At 38.0% G+C, this 19029-nt stretch overlaps 1 protein-coding gene across 1 annotated transcript in view; it reads left to right on the forward strand.

Annotated features, from left to right (window-relative positions):
- The first annotated feature begins 218 nt into the window (after positions 1-218).
- The window catches only part of CFAP54 (cilia and flagella associated protein 54), a 102449-nt gene continuing 83638 nt past the window's right edge, over positions 219-19029 (forward strand). The window contains exons 1-12 of the mRNA XM_088166104.1: positions 219-457; positions 5543-5648; positions 9183-9329; positions 11359-11530; positions 13597-13655; positions 14990-15133; positions 15554-15664; positions 15764-15862; positions 16386-16584; positions 17629-17703; positions 18579-18691; positions 18806-18974. Coding sequence (XP_088022230.1) covers positions 219-457; positions 5543-5648; positions 9183-9329; positions 11359-11530; positions 13597-13655; positions 14990-15133; positions 15554-15664; positions 15764-15862; positions 16386-16584; positions 17629-17703; positions 18579-18691; positions 18806-18974 — 1633 coding nt within the window. The remainder of the gene's footprint in view (positions 458-5542; positions 5649-9182; positions 9330-11358; positions 11531-13596; positions 13656-14989; positions 15134-15553; positions 15665-15763; positions 15863-16385; positions 16585-17628; positions 17704-18578; positions 18692-18805; positions 18975-19029) is intronic.

Here is a 19029-nt window from a genome sequence, read left to right on the forward strand (position 1 = left end):
AGCCATTTAGAGGATAAACACACTTTCTTTTATGCGCAGCCGTGCAGTAGGCACAGCGGCACAATCGGTAAGAGCCAACCGCCGTCCCCGGTGAGACAGGCTGTGGAAAACCCGTCCCATGCCGTTCGTCCCGCCCTGCCCAGGGGGGCCCCGCGGGGCCGCTGCCCGCGGCCGTTGCCCAGAGACAGCGACGCGTCCGCGCCCGGGCCGGGCCGAGCATGGCGGAGCCCGCCGGGCCACCGGTCCCCGCCGCCGGGCCACCGACCCCCGCCGCCGGGCCACCGACCCCCGCCGCCGGCCCGCAGGCCCCGCACGCCGCTTTCTTCGGGCCTGTGGCGCGGGGCAACCCGGTGGTGGACAGCTTCGAGGCCGAGCTGCGGCGCGTCCTGAGCTCCCTGCGGCGGCTGCGGGGCGCGGGGGAGGCCAAGCCTCCGCAGCACGACCTGCACCGCCAGGGGTAGGGCTGCGCCGCCGCCCCCGATTCCCGTCTCGCCGCCCGCTCCGGGAGCCGCTCTCCGCGCCCTCTGCCCCTGCCTCAGCTCCTTTTCTCGGCCGCATCCCTCCTCCTTCGCTCTGTTCCTTCAGCCGCGCCGCGGGCTCTCCGCGTCGCCGGCCCGCCGCTCCCGGGCTGCCCCTTCGCTTCCCGGCCCGCCGGGCACCGCCGCGGCGCCGCGCCCCCCATGCTCGGCTCCCTCCTCACGCCGCAGCCACGGGCTGCGCTGGGAATCCCGCGCCCGCTGAGCTGGGAGAGAGCCAGGAGTGTGCTCGCCAAAGAAACTTCTCCAGCAGTGTGCCAGAGCACCGGCAATCCGTTCCCTTTTTATTTATTTATTTCACTGTAACGAAAACCCCTTAAAAATATGAACACCGCTTTTATTCCAGTACTTCCTACAAGTCAGTGCTTTAGGGAAAAAGCACAAGGGGCTGTGGAAGTTGGCAGCACCAATGTTGGTTCTGTCAGAGCTGCCTGAGCTTCCTGGTGGGAAAATCCCTTGACAGCGCTGCAGGGACTGGCAGCTCCCCAGCGTGTGGTGCTGCGTGCGAGGGTGAGCGCTTGTGGGCACCTACGTGCCTTCCCAAGCGGGGCGACGCGAGGATAGCGCCACACAACTCTGCCGGTGCATATGTCTCTGTCTACGTTGGTGTATTTTTATACGCATGGATGCAGGCAGAGCATATGGCAAGTATAATAGTGCATATTTGTTTGCTCGCATACATGCATATCTGTGGGTATGCATAAGTCGAGATTTTGTAATGCAGTTAACATGGAGCAACTGGAATCGGTGTATGATTCATAGTGCATGCATATGTCTTTTAAAGACTGTGCATTTCTCATGTAGCTCTCTCTGCTGCATTTAGGCACTTTGTGATATAAGAGCTCAACTGCTTCTTTTAAGGTAAATAGTTGATTTTTCTATTGTTGTTAACTGAATACTACTCTGTTCTAAATTTACATGTCTTTAACATAAACCCCACAATTTTCCTTGAGTATCAAAAGATCCTTCAAAAACAGCATAGGAGTTAGGTTACAGGGTGGTTACCTTAGCACTTAGATGCAGCTTCTACCCTTGCATATTTCACTCAGTAGTTGCCTATAAATAGTCCACAAATTATCCTGCTCTGAAGTAGGTGTATACATTTTCGGAAATTTACTCAGATTCTGCAGCCTGGCCTTTGTCTGAGCTGAGATCTTTACTCTTCTAAGCTATCTGGCTTCCTAATTGGTTTATGGGGCATGTTCATCATCAGGTCTAGGCCTAGATGTATCATGCAGGTGTCAGTCTCCAGGGTTTTTGCCTCTAGTGTTTAGAATCTCAGTATGTTGGCTTTTTATATTGTTTCAGCAGCTGATTTCAGTGGTTTGCTATTTTGAAGTCTTTTGGTAGTTTCAGCCCTTTTTTTTTCAGCTTTAGCTGATCAGTATTATTATGTTGAAAGCTATTCTTTCCAAGCCCTCTTAGAAGAAGCAACACTACTTGGCTGCTTCAGACATTACTAAAATTGGCCTTTTTTTGCTTTACCTCTCAAACCTAAATAAGTTCTGTCTTACTCAAACTGGTATTTTGTGGACGTGACCCATGACTGTGCATACCTTGGTTGGCATGAGAGCATTTTCACATCTGAAGAAATCTGCAGTGTTCATAGTGGAGATGAGAACTGACTCTATCAAGGCCTTGGTAGAAGTCTCTGGTGGTAATGATTCCTACTAAAATTCCAGGGCATTAGGAATATTGAGTAACATGAAGCTCCCAATAGCTCTGCATTCCTCAGGCGTTCTTCATTTTGTATAGGGACAGCATAGAGGTAGAAGACTGGAATTCTGATTATTAGCATATGTTTATGCAGTTAGCAAAGTCAAGCCTATTTTTTTGTGATTGTGAAATTTCAGGGTTTTTTCTCCTTACTGCTTCATTATTTGATAACTCAAAATTGGAGTATGTGCTGCTTGCAGAACCAGCTCTAGTTTGGCTGATCCTAAGAATTTCTTAAGGTAATGGCTATTGCAGATGCTTTCCTAAATTCTCTAAAGACTTGTTGCTATGTCATTTTTCAAGCTATCTTCTGTGGCATAGATTGAAATCAAAGTGTTCTTGTTCTTCAAGCAACAAGAAAACCAGCTTCCATGTGGCAAGTATATTCAATTTAGAAAAATAAAATTATTAGCTTAATTCCTCCAACTCTTTCAAACTTTGCTGTTTATAGCCCAACAGAAAGGCCATAACTTAGGCACTTAAATATTCTAATGTAGGAAACAAAAATTACTGAGGATTTGCCCTGGTATCACAAATCTTTTTAGTCAGAAATAGCAATCAAAAGTAATTTTTCCTCAACTAAACAATAAGTTGTTTTGCCTCATTTCTCTTGGCAGCAGGGCCATCAGATCTTTCCCTTGAACTATTGATTTTATCTCATGTTGTGTGGCTTAGCCACCCGTATTTAATAATATGGCTTTCGATCAGTATCAGAGAATTCATTATACTTGTAGTAAAGATTTTAGCCACGTGGGCCTTATCCTGTGCACATATTATGGGTTGACCTTAGGGAAATTTTTTTCTGTTATGGATGGAAATAAAGAAATTTCACCTCTGAGCTCCAACAGTCCACCATTTTTTAAAAGAATTCACTTGCTTAACTTGTTAATCTGGTGTCCTACAGGCTGTTTAAAGGAAAGGCTGAGGAGCTGTTTGGGAAGTGTCTCACTCTCCTCTTTTGTCTGTGTCAAAGAAACATTCCTGTGTCATGAACTCACTTCCAGTTAGTCATGGCATTGTAGTAGAATCAGTTTACCTTAAGCTTCCCACTGAAGTGGAAAGTCTGGTCAGGTTTGTCAGTACTTTGCTAAACTAGATTTTTACGGATTTGTTACTGTTTATTATATCTGAGAATCTCATGTGTTAACATGAACATTCATGACAAGAAATGAAGATCACCATTGCTGGGGGACTTTGAGCTGATCAGTCTTAAATGTACTAGTCTTACCTTTCCAAAGCTTCATCCAGGTCATTCTTGCCATCTCTTTTCCCTCTTCTAAGCCCCTTTCCCCCTAAAATCCATCAAATCTCTAGGTCTCTGAAAGTCTTTTCCTAAATTCTTCCTTTAATAGTCCAAGGGAAATTTGCTCAGCTGCCTGACAGATTCCTTTGCTTTGAAGCCTCTTTGCAGATACTAACTGCTGTGGAATATTTTTATCAGTATAAGAACTCAGTACCCACCTAGGCTATTCACTGTTAAGGATGGACTGCGAGGGACTCATTCCTATCCATTTGTAAATTTCCCTTCATTTCACTGGGCTATGATTTCCTTAAAAAATGTCTCCTTAAAAATGCCTTAGCACATTTTATTCTGATTGTTGCTTTTGGCCTAGTTTGTGCTGTTACTGCATTTTTCCTTTAGGGTACACCTCTAGGATGTCCTACTTATTTCCTTGCTGCTTACTTTCAAGAACTGAGAATTGTGCTGAGATTATACTTTTAGGGAAAAAAAAAAGATTATGATTGTTGCATTTCTTTGTTGTAAAGATTATTTTGACAGATTTCTCATAAAGCCATCTGTTTCATCTTGAAATGTGAAGGTGGCTCACAGATTTCTGTGTGGAAAAAATGTTATTTATTGTGCTTTTTTTTTAATTGGGAGTGTTCTTACAAGTTGAAATGGAGAGTTATGAGAGACTGTGAGAATACATTCCAAGTGCTTGAATGTCAGAGAACAGTTTAAGAATGTGTCTTGTGTTCTAATCTACCATCCCAGTCTAAAAAGAAGTTGAAAAGTTCCAGCCACCTCACACCACTAAGCATATGGTTTATGCATGACACTTCATCTACAAAGATATTTTTCAGATGTTATTTTTTTTAATGTTAATTTATATTTCTTCAGTTGTTTTCTTTCCTCATAAATTGCTACCTATAAATAATTTGTCTGTAGCAGTATCACAAGGCACTCTGCTGACATTTCTGGACAAGGGATTTGTTAAGAGAATAAATGTAAGAGATGCCTGGCACTGTGAACACTGTCAATACTGGTAATGATTTCCTAATGGGACTCTTTTATGAAAAAGTCTCAGTACTTACTGGCAGTCTGTCTGCTCAGTTATTGTTTTCCAGCTAGAATGTAGCTTTCTTAAAGAAGCATAGTGTGGGAAGTTGTACATGAGGGCACGAGGCCATCAAGCCATGGTTGGGAGGGACTGTAGTACAGCCATGATATAGTCATTCTCTCTGTAGCAGAGGGAAGCTGCTGAGAATCAGTTACCATTTGTGGGAGGCTTGTTGGTTCAGCAAAATAGGCAATTTGTCGCACTAAGACATCCTTGATGACAACTGTGGCTAGAATTAGAGGCAACAGAAGAGCATCACAACTATTGCCATAAAATTGTCTCTGTTTTAGTAAGTGTGTCATTTGCTTCTCTCTGAATCCTACCCCTTACAATTTAAAATTCCTGAACATTTCTTCTTTCATGACTCATGGTATAGCTCTGTATACCATGAGCTCTATATACCCTAGTTCTATAGACTCCATAGCTTTATGGTTCATTCCATGGCTACCAGTTCCCAAGGCTGCAGCTACCTGGCCATATATTGCTATTTTGGGAATTTTTTTTTCTGCTTATAACATTTGTAGTTTCCAGTCCAGTAATTGCTGTGAACTGTAATTTATTGACTCTAAGATATCAAATTGTTTCTTCAAACAGAACTTCTCAAATACTAGCTGAAAGGTGGGACAGATTTTCCGATTGTGACTGTGCTTGAACAACACAAGGGGATTATTACTAGGACATTTTAATAAGAATTTACATGGGAGAAAATTCATCCTTTTTAAAATGTACAATAAAATCTGGTAACAGAATTGAAACCCAGAAATGTCCTTGCCTGCCTGTTAAAGCTGGTTTTAATGATCACTTGTTTTGAAATATGTAGAAGTTCAAATAGATTTGGAAGAAAGGAGTTTTCACAATTTGAAGTCTTCCTGATTTGTTTACTTCTTATAACAGGTCTACTGCCAGTTTATTCTGAAACCTTTTCTCCTATGTTGTTTTCTTTTTTAGAGCAAATACTCTGTTTAACATTTGGATCAAATATAAGCCACGACTACCAGAGTGGTATTACAATAAAAGACTTGTGAAAGTTGGTGATACACTTGCTCAGATCAAAGTAAGTCATTTGAAATCAGAAAAGGTTCAATCATAGCCTTTGTTTCATTATGTTTCTATGCTACTTTAATTTTTAATCATATTTTACTGAAAGCTATTTAGCAAGTAGCAAAAACTTTTGCAAAATAATTCCAGTGACAGTTGGTTGTTTGTATTTCTTGCTTTTTTGCTGTAAAATTGCCCTAATTTTTAAGTATCTTTTCTATGTCTGTATTTTCTATGCATCCACTGCCTTTTCAAACACCCCAAAATCTTTCTTTAATATTTGTTTGATGTTTCAGCATGGCGGAGTACAATATCTAACTGCACTTTCAATGCTGCTAAAGTGCAAATTGACGATGATAGAGCAGTTCTACTGACAATTCAATGCTCAGTTAACCAAACATGAATAAAAAGAATTATCAGGAAAGGAACAGAGAACAAGAATCAGAGTGCAATTACACATTGTACAACTATATGTATCAGTGATGCTCCTGCATCTTGAGTTACGTATGCATTTCTGGTCTCCTCCAAAAGGGTAGATCACAACTAAAAGAGATTCAGGAGCTAGATTGTTGAAGACAGAGTATTTGGGGGATGTTTCACTATATGATAACTCCATTTTTTGCTTTTACTTAGTCATATGTTACTGACATATGTTACTGTTGGAGATGGGGTGCCAGCCTAGTAACTGTCAATCTGACTCAGTAAGGCAAATATATTTTTATATACTATTTGTCCTTTGTGTTTCCTGTGGAAAAAAAATCCCAGGGTGAGCCATTTACAAGCTCGGTGATATTTGTGTCAGAAGGTCGTGTCATAAAATCTGGGGCTTTCAATTTTACTAAGGGTACTAAGGGTACTAGTGTTGTTACTAAACAACACTCAGAAGAAGCTCAGAGATGTATAGTTAGAAAGCCAGTTCTGTAACTTCTACTTAATTTTTAACATAATGGGAATAAAAGAAAATAAATAAAAAGAAGAGGGCATAACTGGAAATGAATCAAGGTGGTTTGAAGGGCTATCTTTTTGAGACACATACCCAGTGAAACCGTTCTTTCATTCTTATGTCCTTTGCTTATGGAATGCAGCAAGGAGAGATGCTCTTTGTGCTGTTTATGGAGAGTGTTTACGTGTGGCTGCCTGGTGAACTTTTCTGCAGGCCCTGGCAAAGGCAGAAGCACCATGCAGATGTTATGAAGTCTTCTAGATCCTTCATTGCACGTGCCCCAAGGAATTCCACAAAAGTGGCCTACTCTTGAATAAAGAACAGCCAGCTGAAGCTGAGTTTCAGCAGCACTCAGCACTCACTGGAAGGCTGAAGAAGGCATATAGAAGAGTCCATAACTGTGGAGCCATTACAATTGAAGGTGCAGGGTCACAGTGTAGGTTTAGACATACGGAAATTCTTAAGGAAGCTTGAATAGCAGCAGTTGTTAATAGCATTGCCTAGACAATTCTGTTCATGTTTTCTTCATGTTTGTATATTCCTAAAGTTTTCATAGCTCTAGGAATTGCTTGAAACATTATGTGAAGTTTTTAGTGCTTGGGAACTGCTGCTCTTACAGAGAACTCAGTAAGGTTATTTCAAAAGTATCAAATGCTGTTCTCTGTACTCTGCACTGGCTTCCCAAAGCAGCACTCCAGTATAGTTTGGTCCTTATGTTCAAGGTGCTTAATGACCTGACCCTAGATAGCCTGAAAATAGTCCATGTTTCTGTGCAAAGACTTCTGCTTGCAACCTCAAACTTCTATTATAATGTGTTTTTCTACAGTAAAGTTATTGGTGTTGTTGAAGAATTTGTTTAGCTGACCAGCCTAATACTTTCAACTTTTTTTTGAGCTCCCACTTTTAAGTGCATTTCTTTAACTTAATTAGTTTTCATTCTGTTTTTTTCCCTGAAAAGAAATAAATAGAAACAACAGGTGATGGAGTCAGCAAATTTCAAATGCATTACGGGAAGGATGAATGTAGTGTAAAATCAAGGTCTGTGATAGGTGGGGTAAAGCCTATTTCATAAGTACCCCTCTTGACTCCTAGTTGACAACCAGTGCTGAATATTTTGAATTTTAACCTGCACATTATATAATACTTAACTACATGTAGTCCTTAAAAATAATTATTGCATATGAATAGTCAGTGGATAGGCACCTGCTTAGCTTTCTGTCCTCTTGCTGTATTTTTTTAATGCCTTTAGAGTCCTTCCTATAATACATCTGCTATGTATATTTTAGGACACACCTAAATTCATGAAGTCATATATCTGGAAATTGCTTAGTCCATTAGTCATCATGTGATCAGCACTGACTCGTTTTTTTCCCTGCCTCCCACTCTGCCTGTATCTGCCTGTTATCTTTGGTCATACACACATATTTTAAACTGTTTAGAATGTACCTTTTTTGTTATGTGTCAATAACTATCTTAATGGTATTCTGATCCATGGCTTTGGATTCTAAGAGTTATCACAGCCTGAATGTACCTATTAGATTACACAAGTGACTGCCCATAACTGTCCATGGGAAGTCAAAGTTTCTATGTATGGCTTCTGCTTTCACATAGCAATTAGGACAATAGGGCCATGTGAGTTAGACTCCTCAGATGATTAAAAATTTAAGTGTCACTGTGGTGGAAGGAATTTATATTGAAGAAAATAAGGGAGTGCAAGGAAATAAGAATGTTGTGTGATTAAATATTAAAGGATCATTTTTACCTGCAGAAATTAGTTACTTTTTCCTCAAGAATTTATTTAGTGTGTGTGCTAGAATTAGTGAAATTGGTAGAGAAACCTACATGTAATCCTTGCTGAAGGAAGTGGTGGTGGTGATTCAGTAAGTGTCACTTCCAGATCTGAGTCAGAACTGAACCATAGAGTCAGCATGCTTTTAGAGTGGTTTGACCTGCTGCAGGAGAGCTGTATTTGGAATGAGACATAAGGCTCAACATCCTCTTTGTTAACAGTTCTTAAAGACCCAGGGCAATTCCTGGTCTTTTAATGCTGATTTCTTGGCCATATGTAAATTCCAGTTTTCAGTTCTTTCTATCTTTTTTAATGCATCTTACTCTTTCTATCTGTTTTATAAAAAAAATAAAAAGCCCTTTGACAACATGGACACAAGGAAGAGAGAAGTGATTATATCTATATATTGTTTATAAAGGTCTACATTATGAAGTACTTTTTTCTGAAGTGTAGTATTGTTGCCATTACTGTTGTAAAACTGTATTCCAGCAACTCTTTATTACAGTAGCCCAGGACCCTGCTGTATAATTGTTCTCTGATACGTTGTATTTATGATTAGAATAAACAAAACTCACTAAAACTTGCAAAAGTTTTGTGCTTGTGCAAAGCACAGGCCATTTTTTTAAGTATTTCAACCTTTCATATGTTGAGTGTTCACACTACATTGCTGGATATTTGTATGAAGCTGTAGTGCTTTACTTCCTGTTGCTCTTTCACCTAGATACTTTTTTCATAAAGATAATAAGAAACCACATGTTTTATAGAAATATAAATGCAATATACAAACTACAAAAAGAACATATGATTTTTTTTTTCAGGAATATAAGTTGGCACTTCTACAGTGCTATGAAAGATACCTTCAGCAGTTTGTTTCTGTAAACCTTGATGATGTCATGGATGATGTGCATCGCTTTAAATCCACCTTTTTTCCAAATGGTGTCAGAGACAAAAAGGCAGCACTTACGGTAGGTTGTGGGTTTTTAAATTTTTCTGATCAAAACATTCACAGTTCAAAGTGAGTAGCCCATTTTATCCTCTGCAAATGTATTTCATAATAATCATATATTAACATTAACTAATATTTAATAGTTTGTTGATACAAATTGTATTGAGATTTAATGATCATATGTATGAGGTGAACATCTGGAGTTGGTGTTTATTTTTAAGAGGATATAAATGCCTAATGCTTTTGTGGCAGAAGCCAACCACCACCAACTTAGTGTTACAACAGCAGTTTTCTCTGAATGTGGTGTTCTGTAACTGCTTACAGCAGTTTTTGCTCTGAAATAGTTGCTATTATCCACTGTCAGAGTCAGGATGTGGGCAAAATTTGATAAATGTCCTGCAATTTTGGAAATTTCTGTATTGTATTATCTAAGACCCAGGCAGAATGCAATACAATTAAAACATTCTCCTGTATTTTGTACCACAAGTGTGCAAAACACTACTTGTAATAAAAGGTCATGACAGAAAAACAGTGTTATGTTTTTTATAGCTTATTTGCTCACTATGAAAAAAAGGGCAGAATGCTGAATAGTTTTCCAAGTGCTTTAAACTCTAGGAAGCTGGGTGACCTTAAGAACGTGTTGGAATCCTTTTGTGTTAATTGCTTATCAAGGTAGGGACTTGCAGTATACCTTTTGTTATTTGTGGAAGAAAGTGTTTCAGTTGATATAGGGGGAATGCTAAAACATGTTATATTTTACTTTAAGGCGTTCTTTACTGAGAAGCTCTACTTTAATACATGGTGGGTGTTTTGAATTAATGCAAGTTACTCTGTGATCAAGAACAATGAACAGAAATGGTAGGCAGCTCCTGTGTATTGAGCTAATCAAATTCATATCCTTGAAAAAGAGTGTAAATACGTGTTTAGTGAAGAGATGAAAGCAGACAGTTTGCTTAAAAGCTAGAAGCAGATACCATGATAGAAGAGATACTTGGTTTGTATTATTTTTTTGTTTTTAAAATGTGGTTCAGCTTCCTAGAAAGAATATGATCAAGGACTGTGTTTATATATTTTTAAAAATGTTTTGTAAATAAATTTGAAGTTCCAGAGATTCTCTCCTCTGTTTTTCTGTGTGTCTGGCTAGACCTTGAACCTATCCCACTGCCAAATGTTATTGCAAGTCTATACTAAAATGCCTGTTCTGTAACTTAGCCTTTACAGACTGAGATATCTCTACATTTTCAGATATGGAATCTAGTTTGGCAATGATCTCTGCAATTGGAAATGGAAAATGATAATATGTCAAATGTCCTAAAGGCTTTAGGTGTAATTTTTTTTGCCATGTTCCTGCAGTTAGCTTTTTTATTTTTAATGTAACACTAAGAAATGATGTTTTGGGGCTAGAAACTTCCAGCTTTAGTGAATTAACGGAATACAGTTAATTGAATACAATTTCAAATGTTACCGAATAAGGAGGCCTTTGAGAGATTGGTAGGTACTGACTTGTCACGTCCCACTTAGCCCAATTTTTCATGTTGTTTGTTTGGCTGATGCTGTAGTCCAGGCATGACTGAGGTCACATTGTCTTAGGTATTACAAGGAAGAGAATGAAAAATCCATCTGTGGAAGAGAAAAGCAACAGGTGAGAGTGAGAAATAAGATATTGGTGATAGAGATGGAGAAGTGTAGAAAAGTTAAACTTGCCTTAGTTTAAAGAAGACATCTACAGAGAAGCCAAGTGTCAAAGCCAGATTCTTTGAATAGCAGTTTAATGCTTCATTCTCCCTACATCCCTTCCAGCACTCCTAGTGTACTAGGTGCATTTTCATCCTGTGACACAGGGGAAACTGACTCAGGTTAATGTCACAGCAACCCTGAAGTACTTTAACACTTTTTCCATATTCTAATGCTCAGTTCAATGTCATGCTGATTTTTTTTTGCTGTTATGCCTAATCTTTTCTTACTCACCATGTTGTTGTACTTGGCTCATATGAACTGACATATGTTTATATTTTAATTAACTTTTTATATATTTCTATGTGTTTTAGTTCCATGCTTTGCAAGCGAGAAATGTTTGCATTTATCAGATGGTTTGCAGCAGAGACAGAAATCTTCAGAATCAAGAGTCCCTGCAGACTTGTCTCAATGTCTTGACCTCATTACGACTCACTATGCAAGTGGCTCTACCTCAGGAGAATTTATGTTGGCTTATCTACAATGGTACCTCAGGCTTTCCATTTACATTTCTTTGCTAAGCAAAGCTGTGAAGGGAAACTTTTATACTCTTTATACTCTTTAAGGTCAACCTAAGGGTCATGAATAAATCTCAATTTAGTCTTCAGTCACAGTAGGGAATTTTTTTTTAAATTTTTTTGTTTTTATAATAGAAAGAATTTTAAAATTAAGATTTCCACAGTATACATTTTCAGGTGCAGTGTTGTAAAAGCATCAACGTTTTCACCATAACTCTGCTTAAGAATACTAATAAAATCAAAAGTAAGGACATATCTGGAGTAAATCCGGATTAACAAAAAAACGCTCAAGATTTTTCTGTCAATAAAATGCTTATTTTCATGGGTTCATTTTGTCTTTTTTTTTTTGGTTGGTGATTTTTTTGTTGTTGTTTCTTGTTTTGGTTTTGGTTTGGAGGCTTTTCTGCTTGTTTGTTGTTGGGATTTGGTTTTTCTTTTTGAAAAGATTGCAGATCTAAGAGTAGAAAATTATTGTCTGCCATTACGTCTTTGTATTTTTGAAAGCACTTTGAAGGGAAGAGTTGATAATAAAACTATTCTAAAAATATCATATGGCACTTGAGAATTTTGATCTATGTGTAAGATTTCAGAGTGCTGCTTGTAAATGTTTGTATTAGGGAAAAATTGAGAAAAGAATGGAACTTCTGCAAACTAGATACATAGAGAATGATTTATCAAGATTTTCATTTCAGGAACAACAACTGTATATTTTTGCTTTGAAAGACAATGTTATTTAGTAAAAAATAAACAGACTAGTATGAATTTTACAGAATCACAGGATATTCTGAAGTGGAAGGGCTGCACAAGGATCAAGTCCAGCTCATGTGAATGGCCCATACAGGGATTGAACCCACAACCTTGGCATTGTTAGCACCATGCTCTGACAAACTGAGCTACTGTGGTCAACTGTCAAAATATAAATTGAGGAGATAACATGGTCTTGCTTTCATTTTGAAAAATATACTTTCTCTGAGTTATGATTGGTCAAAATTCTTATCCTTTTGTTTTGCTGGGACTCCTATTGCCCTCAGTCCCTGCTTTTGAGGTGTGTTTTTTGATTGTATGTTTCTATGGGAGAAGAATTAAAATTAAAAGATATACTCACCTGCTATTCTTACATCCCACTGTCTGTGTATGGGACAGGTCTCTATACCAATCCTAGCCAATAATCTGCTCTAATTAGAAGGAGGCAGTAACTCAGATTTTCCCTAGTTCCTGAGTATTTTTCTGCAATTTCAGACAATAGATTTTGTGCCTCATTACACATTTGACTGATAAAAAGAAATCTTCCTAATACTTCCTCCATTTGAGCTTATTGGGATAATAACACCCTTCTGGCTATGACAGTTGACATTGTGATGCCTCCTGCTGCCACAGGTGTCCCTTTTTGAACATTCATACAGATGGAAGAATAGGCTTTTTTTTTTGTCTCCCAGAACTGCAGTGTCTTTTATACTTCTAAGACTGGTTTTTAAAAATTTTATGACATTGATTAAGTCAAATACATTTTTGACAGGTTTTTATTTCTAAGTCATTTTGATGCTCTTGGAAACTACTAGCTTTCAATTTTCTTCATGTCACTTATCATACTTAATATCACATAATAGTGGTGGTGTCTGCCAGGACATTGCTATGATGGGCTAAAAAAATCATGTAAGATGAAGTCTGTGAGGAGAGGTGGTATTTTGTTTTAAAGGGCCTGGCATTCGGAGATGAAAGTAAGCTTTGTCTCTCTAGCAGTTACTGAGTAAAAATTTGATTCAGTAAATTTTTAGGATTTCATTCTCATGCTTCACTATGTAGATACTTTTGAAAGTAATATTGCAGAAGAATTTAATGGTTTCATTGTTTCTAATTAGAAGGTGCTACAGAACAATCATTAGTTTTTCATTTGTTTAATGAAAAGTCATTAAATTGTTCTTCTCTGGAAGTAACAACCCGGATAATAAGAAAAAGATTGAGTTTCTTAGCATAGCAAATTTCACGTAGGATTATAGAACTTACCTGTTTGTTTATTGTAATTTATCTTTGCAGGTACTATCCATATTTACACCATATGCAGACATTTGATGGTGGTGGGTGAGTCTGCTAAGGTACAGCAAAATAAATAGAAAGGGTTGTAAAATTTGCAGAAGTTTAGAAAATGCACCTGAGTTTTGTATAACACTGTACCCTGACTTTTCAATTTCACTGTCGTTGCCAATAGTAGTACTTTTTCACAAGGAAATAAAATGTCTGTGTTTCAAAGTGGTTGATTTCTAAGCCTTCATGCCCTCCTGAGTCTGCTCCTTCCTCAGCTGTGGAATGGAGCCCAGTGTAATGTCTGCTGGACATTGAGCTGCCATATGTTATTCTGTTTCAGAGGATTCCAGGTGCTTTGTTTTGGACATCTATGTATGTTCAAGGAATGGTCTTTTGTTTCTTAAAATGTGGAAATGTGCTGACACCTGGTGGCTAGGGTTTTAGTTGTGAATACTTGATAAAAACAACCTGGCCTTCCCCCCAACTTTTTTTTTCTGAATGTAATTTTTGTTTGTCTTAGCTTTCTCTTTTCTCCTACAACTTGAACAGAATTTGAATCAGCCTTAATACAATATATTTTCTTATGTGTTTTTTTAATTAATCTTTCACTGAGCAGGAAAGATTTTTTATCTTCTTTTTGAATCTTCTATTAAAAAAAAAATCTATTTGAATCTCCTGTTAAAACCAGAAGTGATTTAGCACCTCCTTTAGTATACTCAGGCGTCCACTATACAGGAAACAGAGGAATTAGTCATGAGTATTTCCGATTCTTGAAATTCAGACCAAAAGAAAATTTGTATATTGGCTTAATTTAGGACAAAGGTTCTGCACATTTTATGTACCTCAGGGAGCAGCTGGCCCAAGAAAACAGTAAGTGGAAGATACAGATACAGTCGAGAAGGACTAATTATTAAAATTAGACTGCTGCAATGACTATGTTACCCTGCAAGTTAGGAGCCAAGACTTCCATGGGTATAAATTAAGCACAAGTTTTCACCATTAGAGACAGACTCCATTGCATCTCAGATAAGTTACTGATCCTGTTGAAAACTGATCACTAGAGCTGCCAGAAAAGGGAGGGATAACTCTCAAGAGCAGATGAGAGAGAAGGGCAGGATCTTTGTCTGGTGGCAAGACTATAGTGAACTGGAGTGGTTAAGATAGCTTGGAGGCTAAAATAGTGCTTGACCACAGTTTAAGATGGATAAAACCAATACTATGTAGGTGGAATGCTTTTTAGTTTATAAAACGTTAAAAAGTAACAAAATTTCTGTGATTTTTCTACACTCTTTCAATTTGTCCTACCAGGTGAGGATAAGTTTTTTATATCTGTCCTTTAGTAATAGGCAGCATGCTTATGTAGGTTAAAATGCATTCATTTTTAAATTAGATTTCTTCCATACAGGTCCTGGAATACTTGCTGTGGGCCAGCATATGCATGGAATCATCTATTCCACTCTTATCTGTGCATTATTTGACATGGAGAGCCACCCTATATACGGCAGTTTCTCAGTGTTATTTTGATTGTCAAGCCAGCATTCATGGGGAGGTATTCTGATTTACCTTATGTAGCATTTCAGATGCAATCAAATGGGAAATATTTATTTAAATATTCTTACTTATTGTCAGATCATATGTATTTAGTGTTCTGTCCATATTCCAAAATTTACTGCAAAGTGGAGATGTGTTTCCACAAGTTAATGTGTAATCAGCTCAAATGCAATAGCACTTTGTAATATACTCACAGTCACAGACTTCTAGCATTAAACACTGGCCAGGTCCCACGCATATATACAAAATGTACTTTGCAAAGGTTTTGATTTCCTTTTCAATTGTTCAGGAGCTGACTTTCATTGCAGCTTTTTGCAGTTGTATAAATTCAGGGATGATATTATTCTAAAATTAGATATAAACATACAGGATATGAACATGGAGTACATATTTTTATTTTTTTTAATTCTTTGGACAGATATTTGCTCGCCGTGGTTTGATTAAAATTGATGAACTGAAGCAATTAGAAGATATCAGTTCTCTGGAAAATACAGAGACAAAAAAGATTTTTAAAGAGGCCACTTTAAAGGTATTATCTTGCAAGTCATTCTAAAAAGGTAGAGTAGTTATGATCTCTATGAACAGAACATATAACATAGATATTGATTTACTTTTTTCTTTGTGCCAGATGTCAGTAATGATTTTCAAGAGAGCAGTATATGAATCCAGAAGAAAGTCGAACAGCTTTCGACCTGAGCCAAAAGTTAACCCGAGAAAAGCAGTAAATGTAAGTCTAACATTTCATATAATCCTTCTCTTCCTTTACTACTGTCATGTGATGAAACCATAATTCTTCTAAATACATATGGTGCTATACACAAGCTGAAAGTTTTATATTTTCAATTTCATAATTAACAGAATTTATTAATAAAACTCAGAACAAGCTTGAAAGTAGGGAAGATGTTACTAATTATTACTGTAGAAAATTATCAGGAAAGATCTGCATGGCTTTAAACTACATGGCCTTAACACTCCCCCTCATAATTTCTATTGTACTATTTTTGAAGTAAAATACCATGCAGCAGTGTGTCTGGTTATGATTAGTCTTCCTAAGTACTGTACCTGCTTAGCATGAGGCTTTGCTCTGCCTTTGAAGCATGACAATAATAACAGCAATATGCTTTCCAGTACTTTATTTTCTGTTTTGAACATGTAGTTACTTTCTGATAGAGAAATATTTTGAAAAAAATCTTGCTTTATTGCAAGTTGGTTAAGGTGTCACAAGGCTTAACTTACCTTTTCTTACGTAGCTGTCATGGCCTCGCACCACTACTGAGCGGCTGCTGGTGAAAATGTTTGATGGTGCTGCAGCTCAGTTCCTCGCCATCCTGGAAGCACTGTCTGATAGGAGCAGGAATCTGTTTCCCCCTCGTCCTCCTGTTCCTGATGAAACTGAAATTCGTGGTGTCACTTCTGAGCTTTTTTCTGCGGGCCTCGAAATCCTCTCAGGTAACAGTTTAAGAAGCAAAAATAGTGTTGGTGAGGGGCCTGGCCCTCAATTTTATTTTTTTCCTATTTAAAAAAAAGAAAAAAGTGCTTGAAGGTATGTATTTAATTTATAACAATGCCACCTGTAAAAGCAGATTGTTTTTCTTATCTTTATATAATAGAAGATAAAAATCTCTGCTTGTGTCCATGGTCTAGTATTATCAGTAAAAATCTGCAGCAGTTTATGCATGTATTTTCTTAGTTAACTTTGTAGCAGCCTTTCCAGGATTTACTGTGCCATGTATTTATGGCTGAAACAATGTTGTTAACACGCCTATGTTTTTACTACTGCTAAGCATTTCTTGCACAGCCTCAAGGCTGTCTCTCCAACCCTTCTTTCCCCGAAAGCCACCAGGCTGAGGGTGGGCAGGAGGCTGGGAGAGGACATAGCTGGCACAGCTGACCTGAACTCCCCGAACAGCTAATCCACACCAAAACCCATCCAGTTCAGCAGCAGCACCTGTGGCTAAGGGAGAGGATAGGGGGATTTTCCAAGCAACTGCGACATGTCCTGACGCCTTGCTTACCAGAAGGTGACTGGGAGTCTGCCCACTTACGGGAAAGAGTGAATAAATTCCCTTTTCTAGTTTGTTTGCGGTCACAGCTTTGTTTTCTTTATTGAGGTTATCCAGACCATGAGCTTTCCATCGATATTTTTCCTCCCTGTCCTGTTGTGAAGCACAAATGAGAGAGCAGCTGGATGGGGTCAAGGCAATGTCAAAATACCATGGTGCTTGATGTATTCTATTAAAAAAAAAATCCATTCAAAGTTAGATGTGAAAACTTGAGAAAAACACTGGACTTGGTGGTTACTTCCACACCTTTTTTTGCTGGGGTCTGGGCTGAATATAGTCCTGGATACACAGGCATTTTTGCCAATAAAAAGGATGTATAGAGACTAAGTACACTCCAGAATGATATTTTTCTTGGTATGATTACTGGCTAATTAGAAGGTAAAAAGTCAAATAGATTATAAATTGATTTCGTAAGTTGTCTGTGTTGCAGGTAGAGAGACCAATGACACCAGTCAGTTTGGTATAATTAATCCATCATCTAGTCTTCTGCAGTTGATGCTAACAGGTAAGCTGGCTTTGAATTTCAAAGGATTTTTTTACCCAGTGTTATAAATGCTCAGTAGGCAGAATTAATTTTCGTATTAGTAACCGTTCTATACATAAAGAGTCTGCAAAATGGTGTCCTCTTGGAGTGGTTCTGTGCAGGGCCAGGAGCTGGACTTTGGTGATCCAACTTGTGGGCCCTTTCCAACTCATGACAGTGACTGTGGCATATTGTTAGGACTGCACAACAGTGCTGAATTTATTAGCTAAAACACTTGCTGAGAGCTCCATGGACCAGGAAGTCTATTTTCTGCCTTACTGTGGTCAGGATAAACTTGAAAAGTAAGAAAATAGGCTCGCTATGTGTATATGATAATTTTATGACACAGTAATCAGAAATGTTTGCCTGTCTTGAAAGAAATTGTATGTGTTTCTATGCAATTTTTAAAGCAAATTTTGGATAGTGAGGGACTGTACAGGCTGATAAGCTCTTCCGCAAGGACTAGATCCTTGGTGTTCTCTACACAGGTATGTTAATATGAATAATTGTAGAACTTTTGAATGGACACTGATATAGTGAAGTGGGCATGGTGATATTTGTTAAATTTTGGATTTTATGATCTTGGAGGTCTTTTCAAACCTTTATGCTTCTATGGTTGCAGATCCATCATTAAAGCAACCTGTAAACGTAGACATTACTGTGAAAAGATAAAGCTATTGTTTCTTTTAAAGTTATTAAAACATCCTTCAATGTTACGCTGGCTGTTCAAAAATGCATGGAGATTTATCTTTGTATTTATCATTACCCAAATTATGAAAATAAATTAAATTAAACTTTCAATAAACTTCTGAATACATATTTATAAAACAGAGAAAATATTTTTGTCATCACTGCAGGAGAAAAAGGGGTGTCTGGAGATGCTGCTGTGAAATTTGTAAAACTAGCTTTCAGCTATGAAGAGTGGAACGTGTTTTATTCTGCTCTTGAATTTGTTGATAATTTCCTTCAGGTAATCTGGATGTGATTGAGATGTTCTTTATTTAATCTTTTCCTATGAGGGTAAGGAGTATTCAAAATGAATATTTTAAAGACCAATTTCTGTGGTTTTCTTCCTTTCAATTAGGCTCAAGATGACCCAACATGGAAGAAGGCTGAAATAGAACTCAAACTCCTTACGTTGATGCAACCTTTAGTATTCCCAGGAAAATTTGAACGTAGTTTTTCTATTAGTGATTACAATAGCAAAGCAACCAGCACACGTCGAAGTTCTGGAAAGACAGAGACAATTAAAAGTGAGTGTTGTTCAGTTATAGTTGTGTTTGAATTTTGAATATTTTTGCAGCAAGA

The sequence above is a fragment of the Sturnus vulgaris genome, chromosome 5 (genome assembly GCF_052056855.1).
Source record: "Sturnus vulgaris isolate bStuVul1 chromosome 5, bStuVul1.hap1, whole genome shotgun sequence".
In the NCBI taxonomy this organism is placed as follows: domain Eukaryota; kingdom Metazoa; phylum Chordata; class Aves; order Passeriformes; family Sturnidae; genus Sturnus; species Sturnus vulgaris.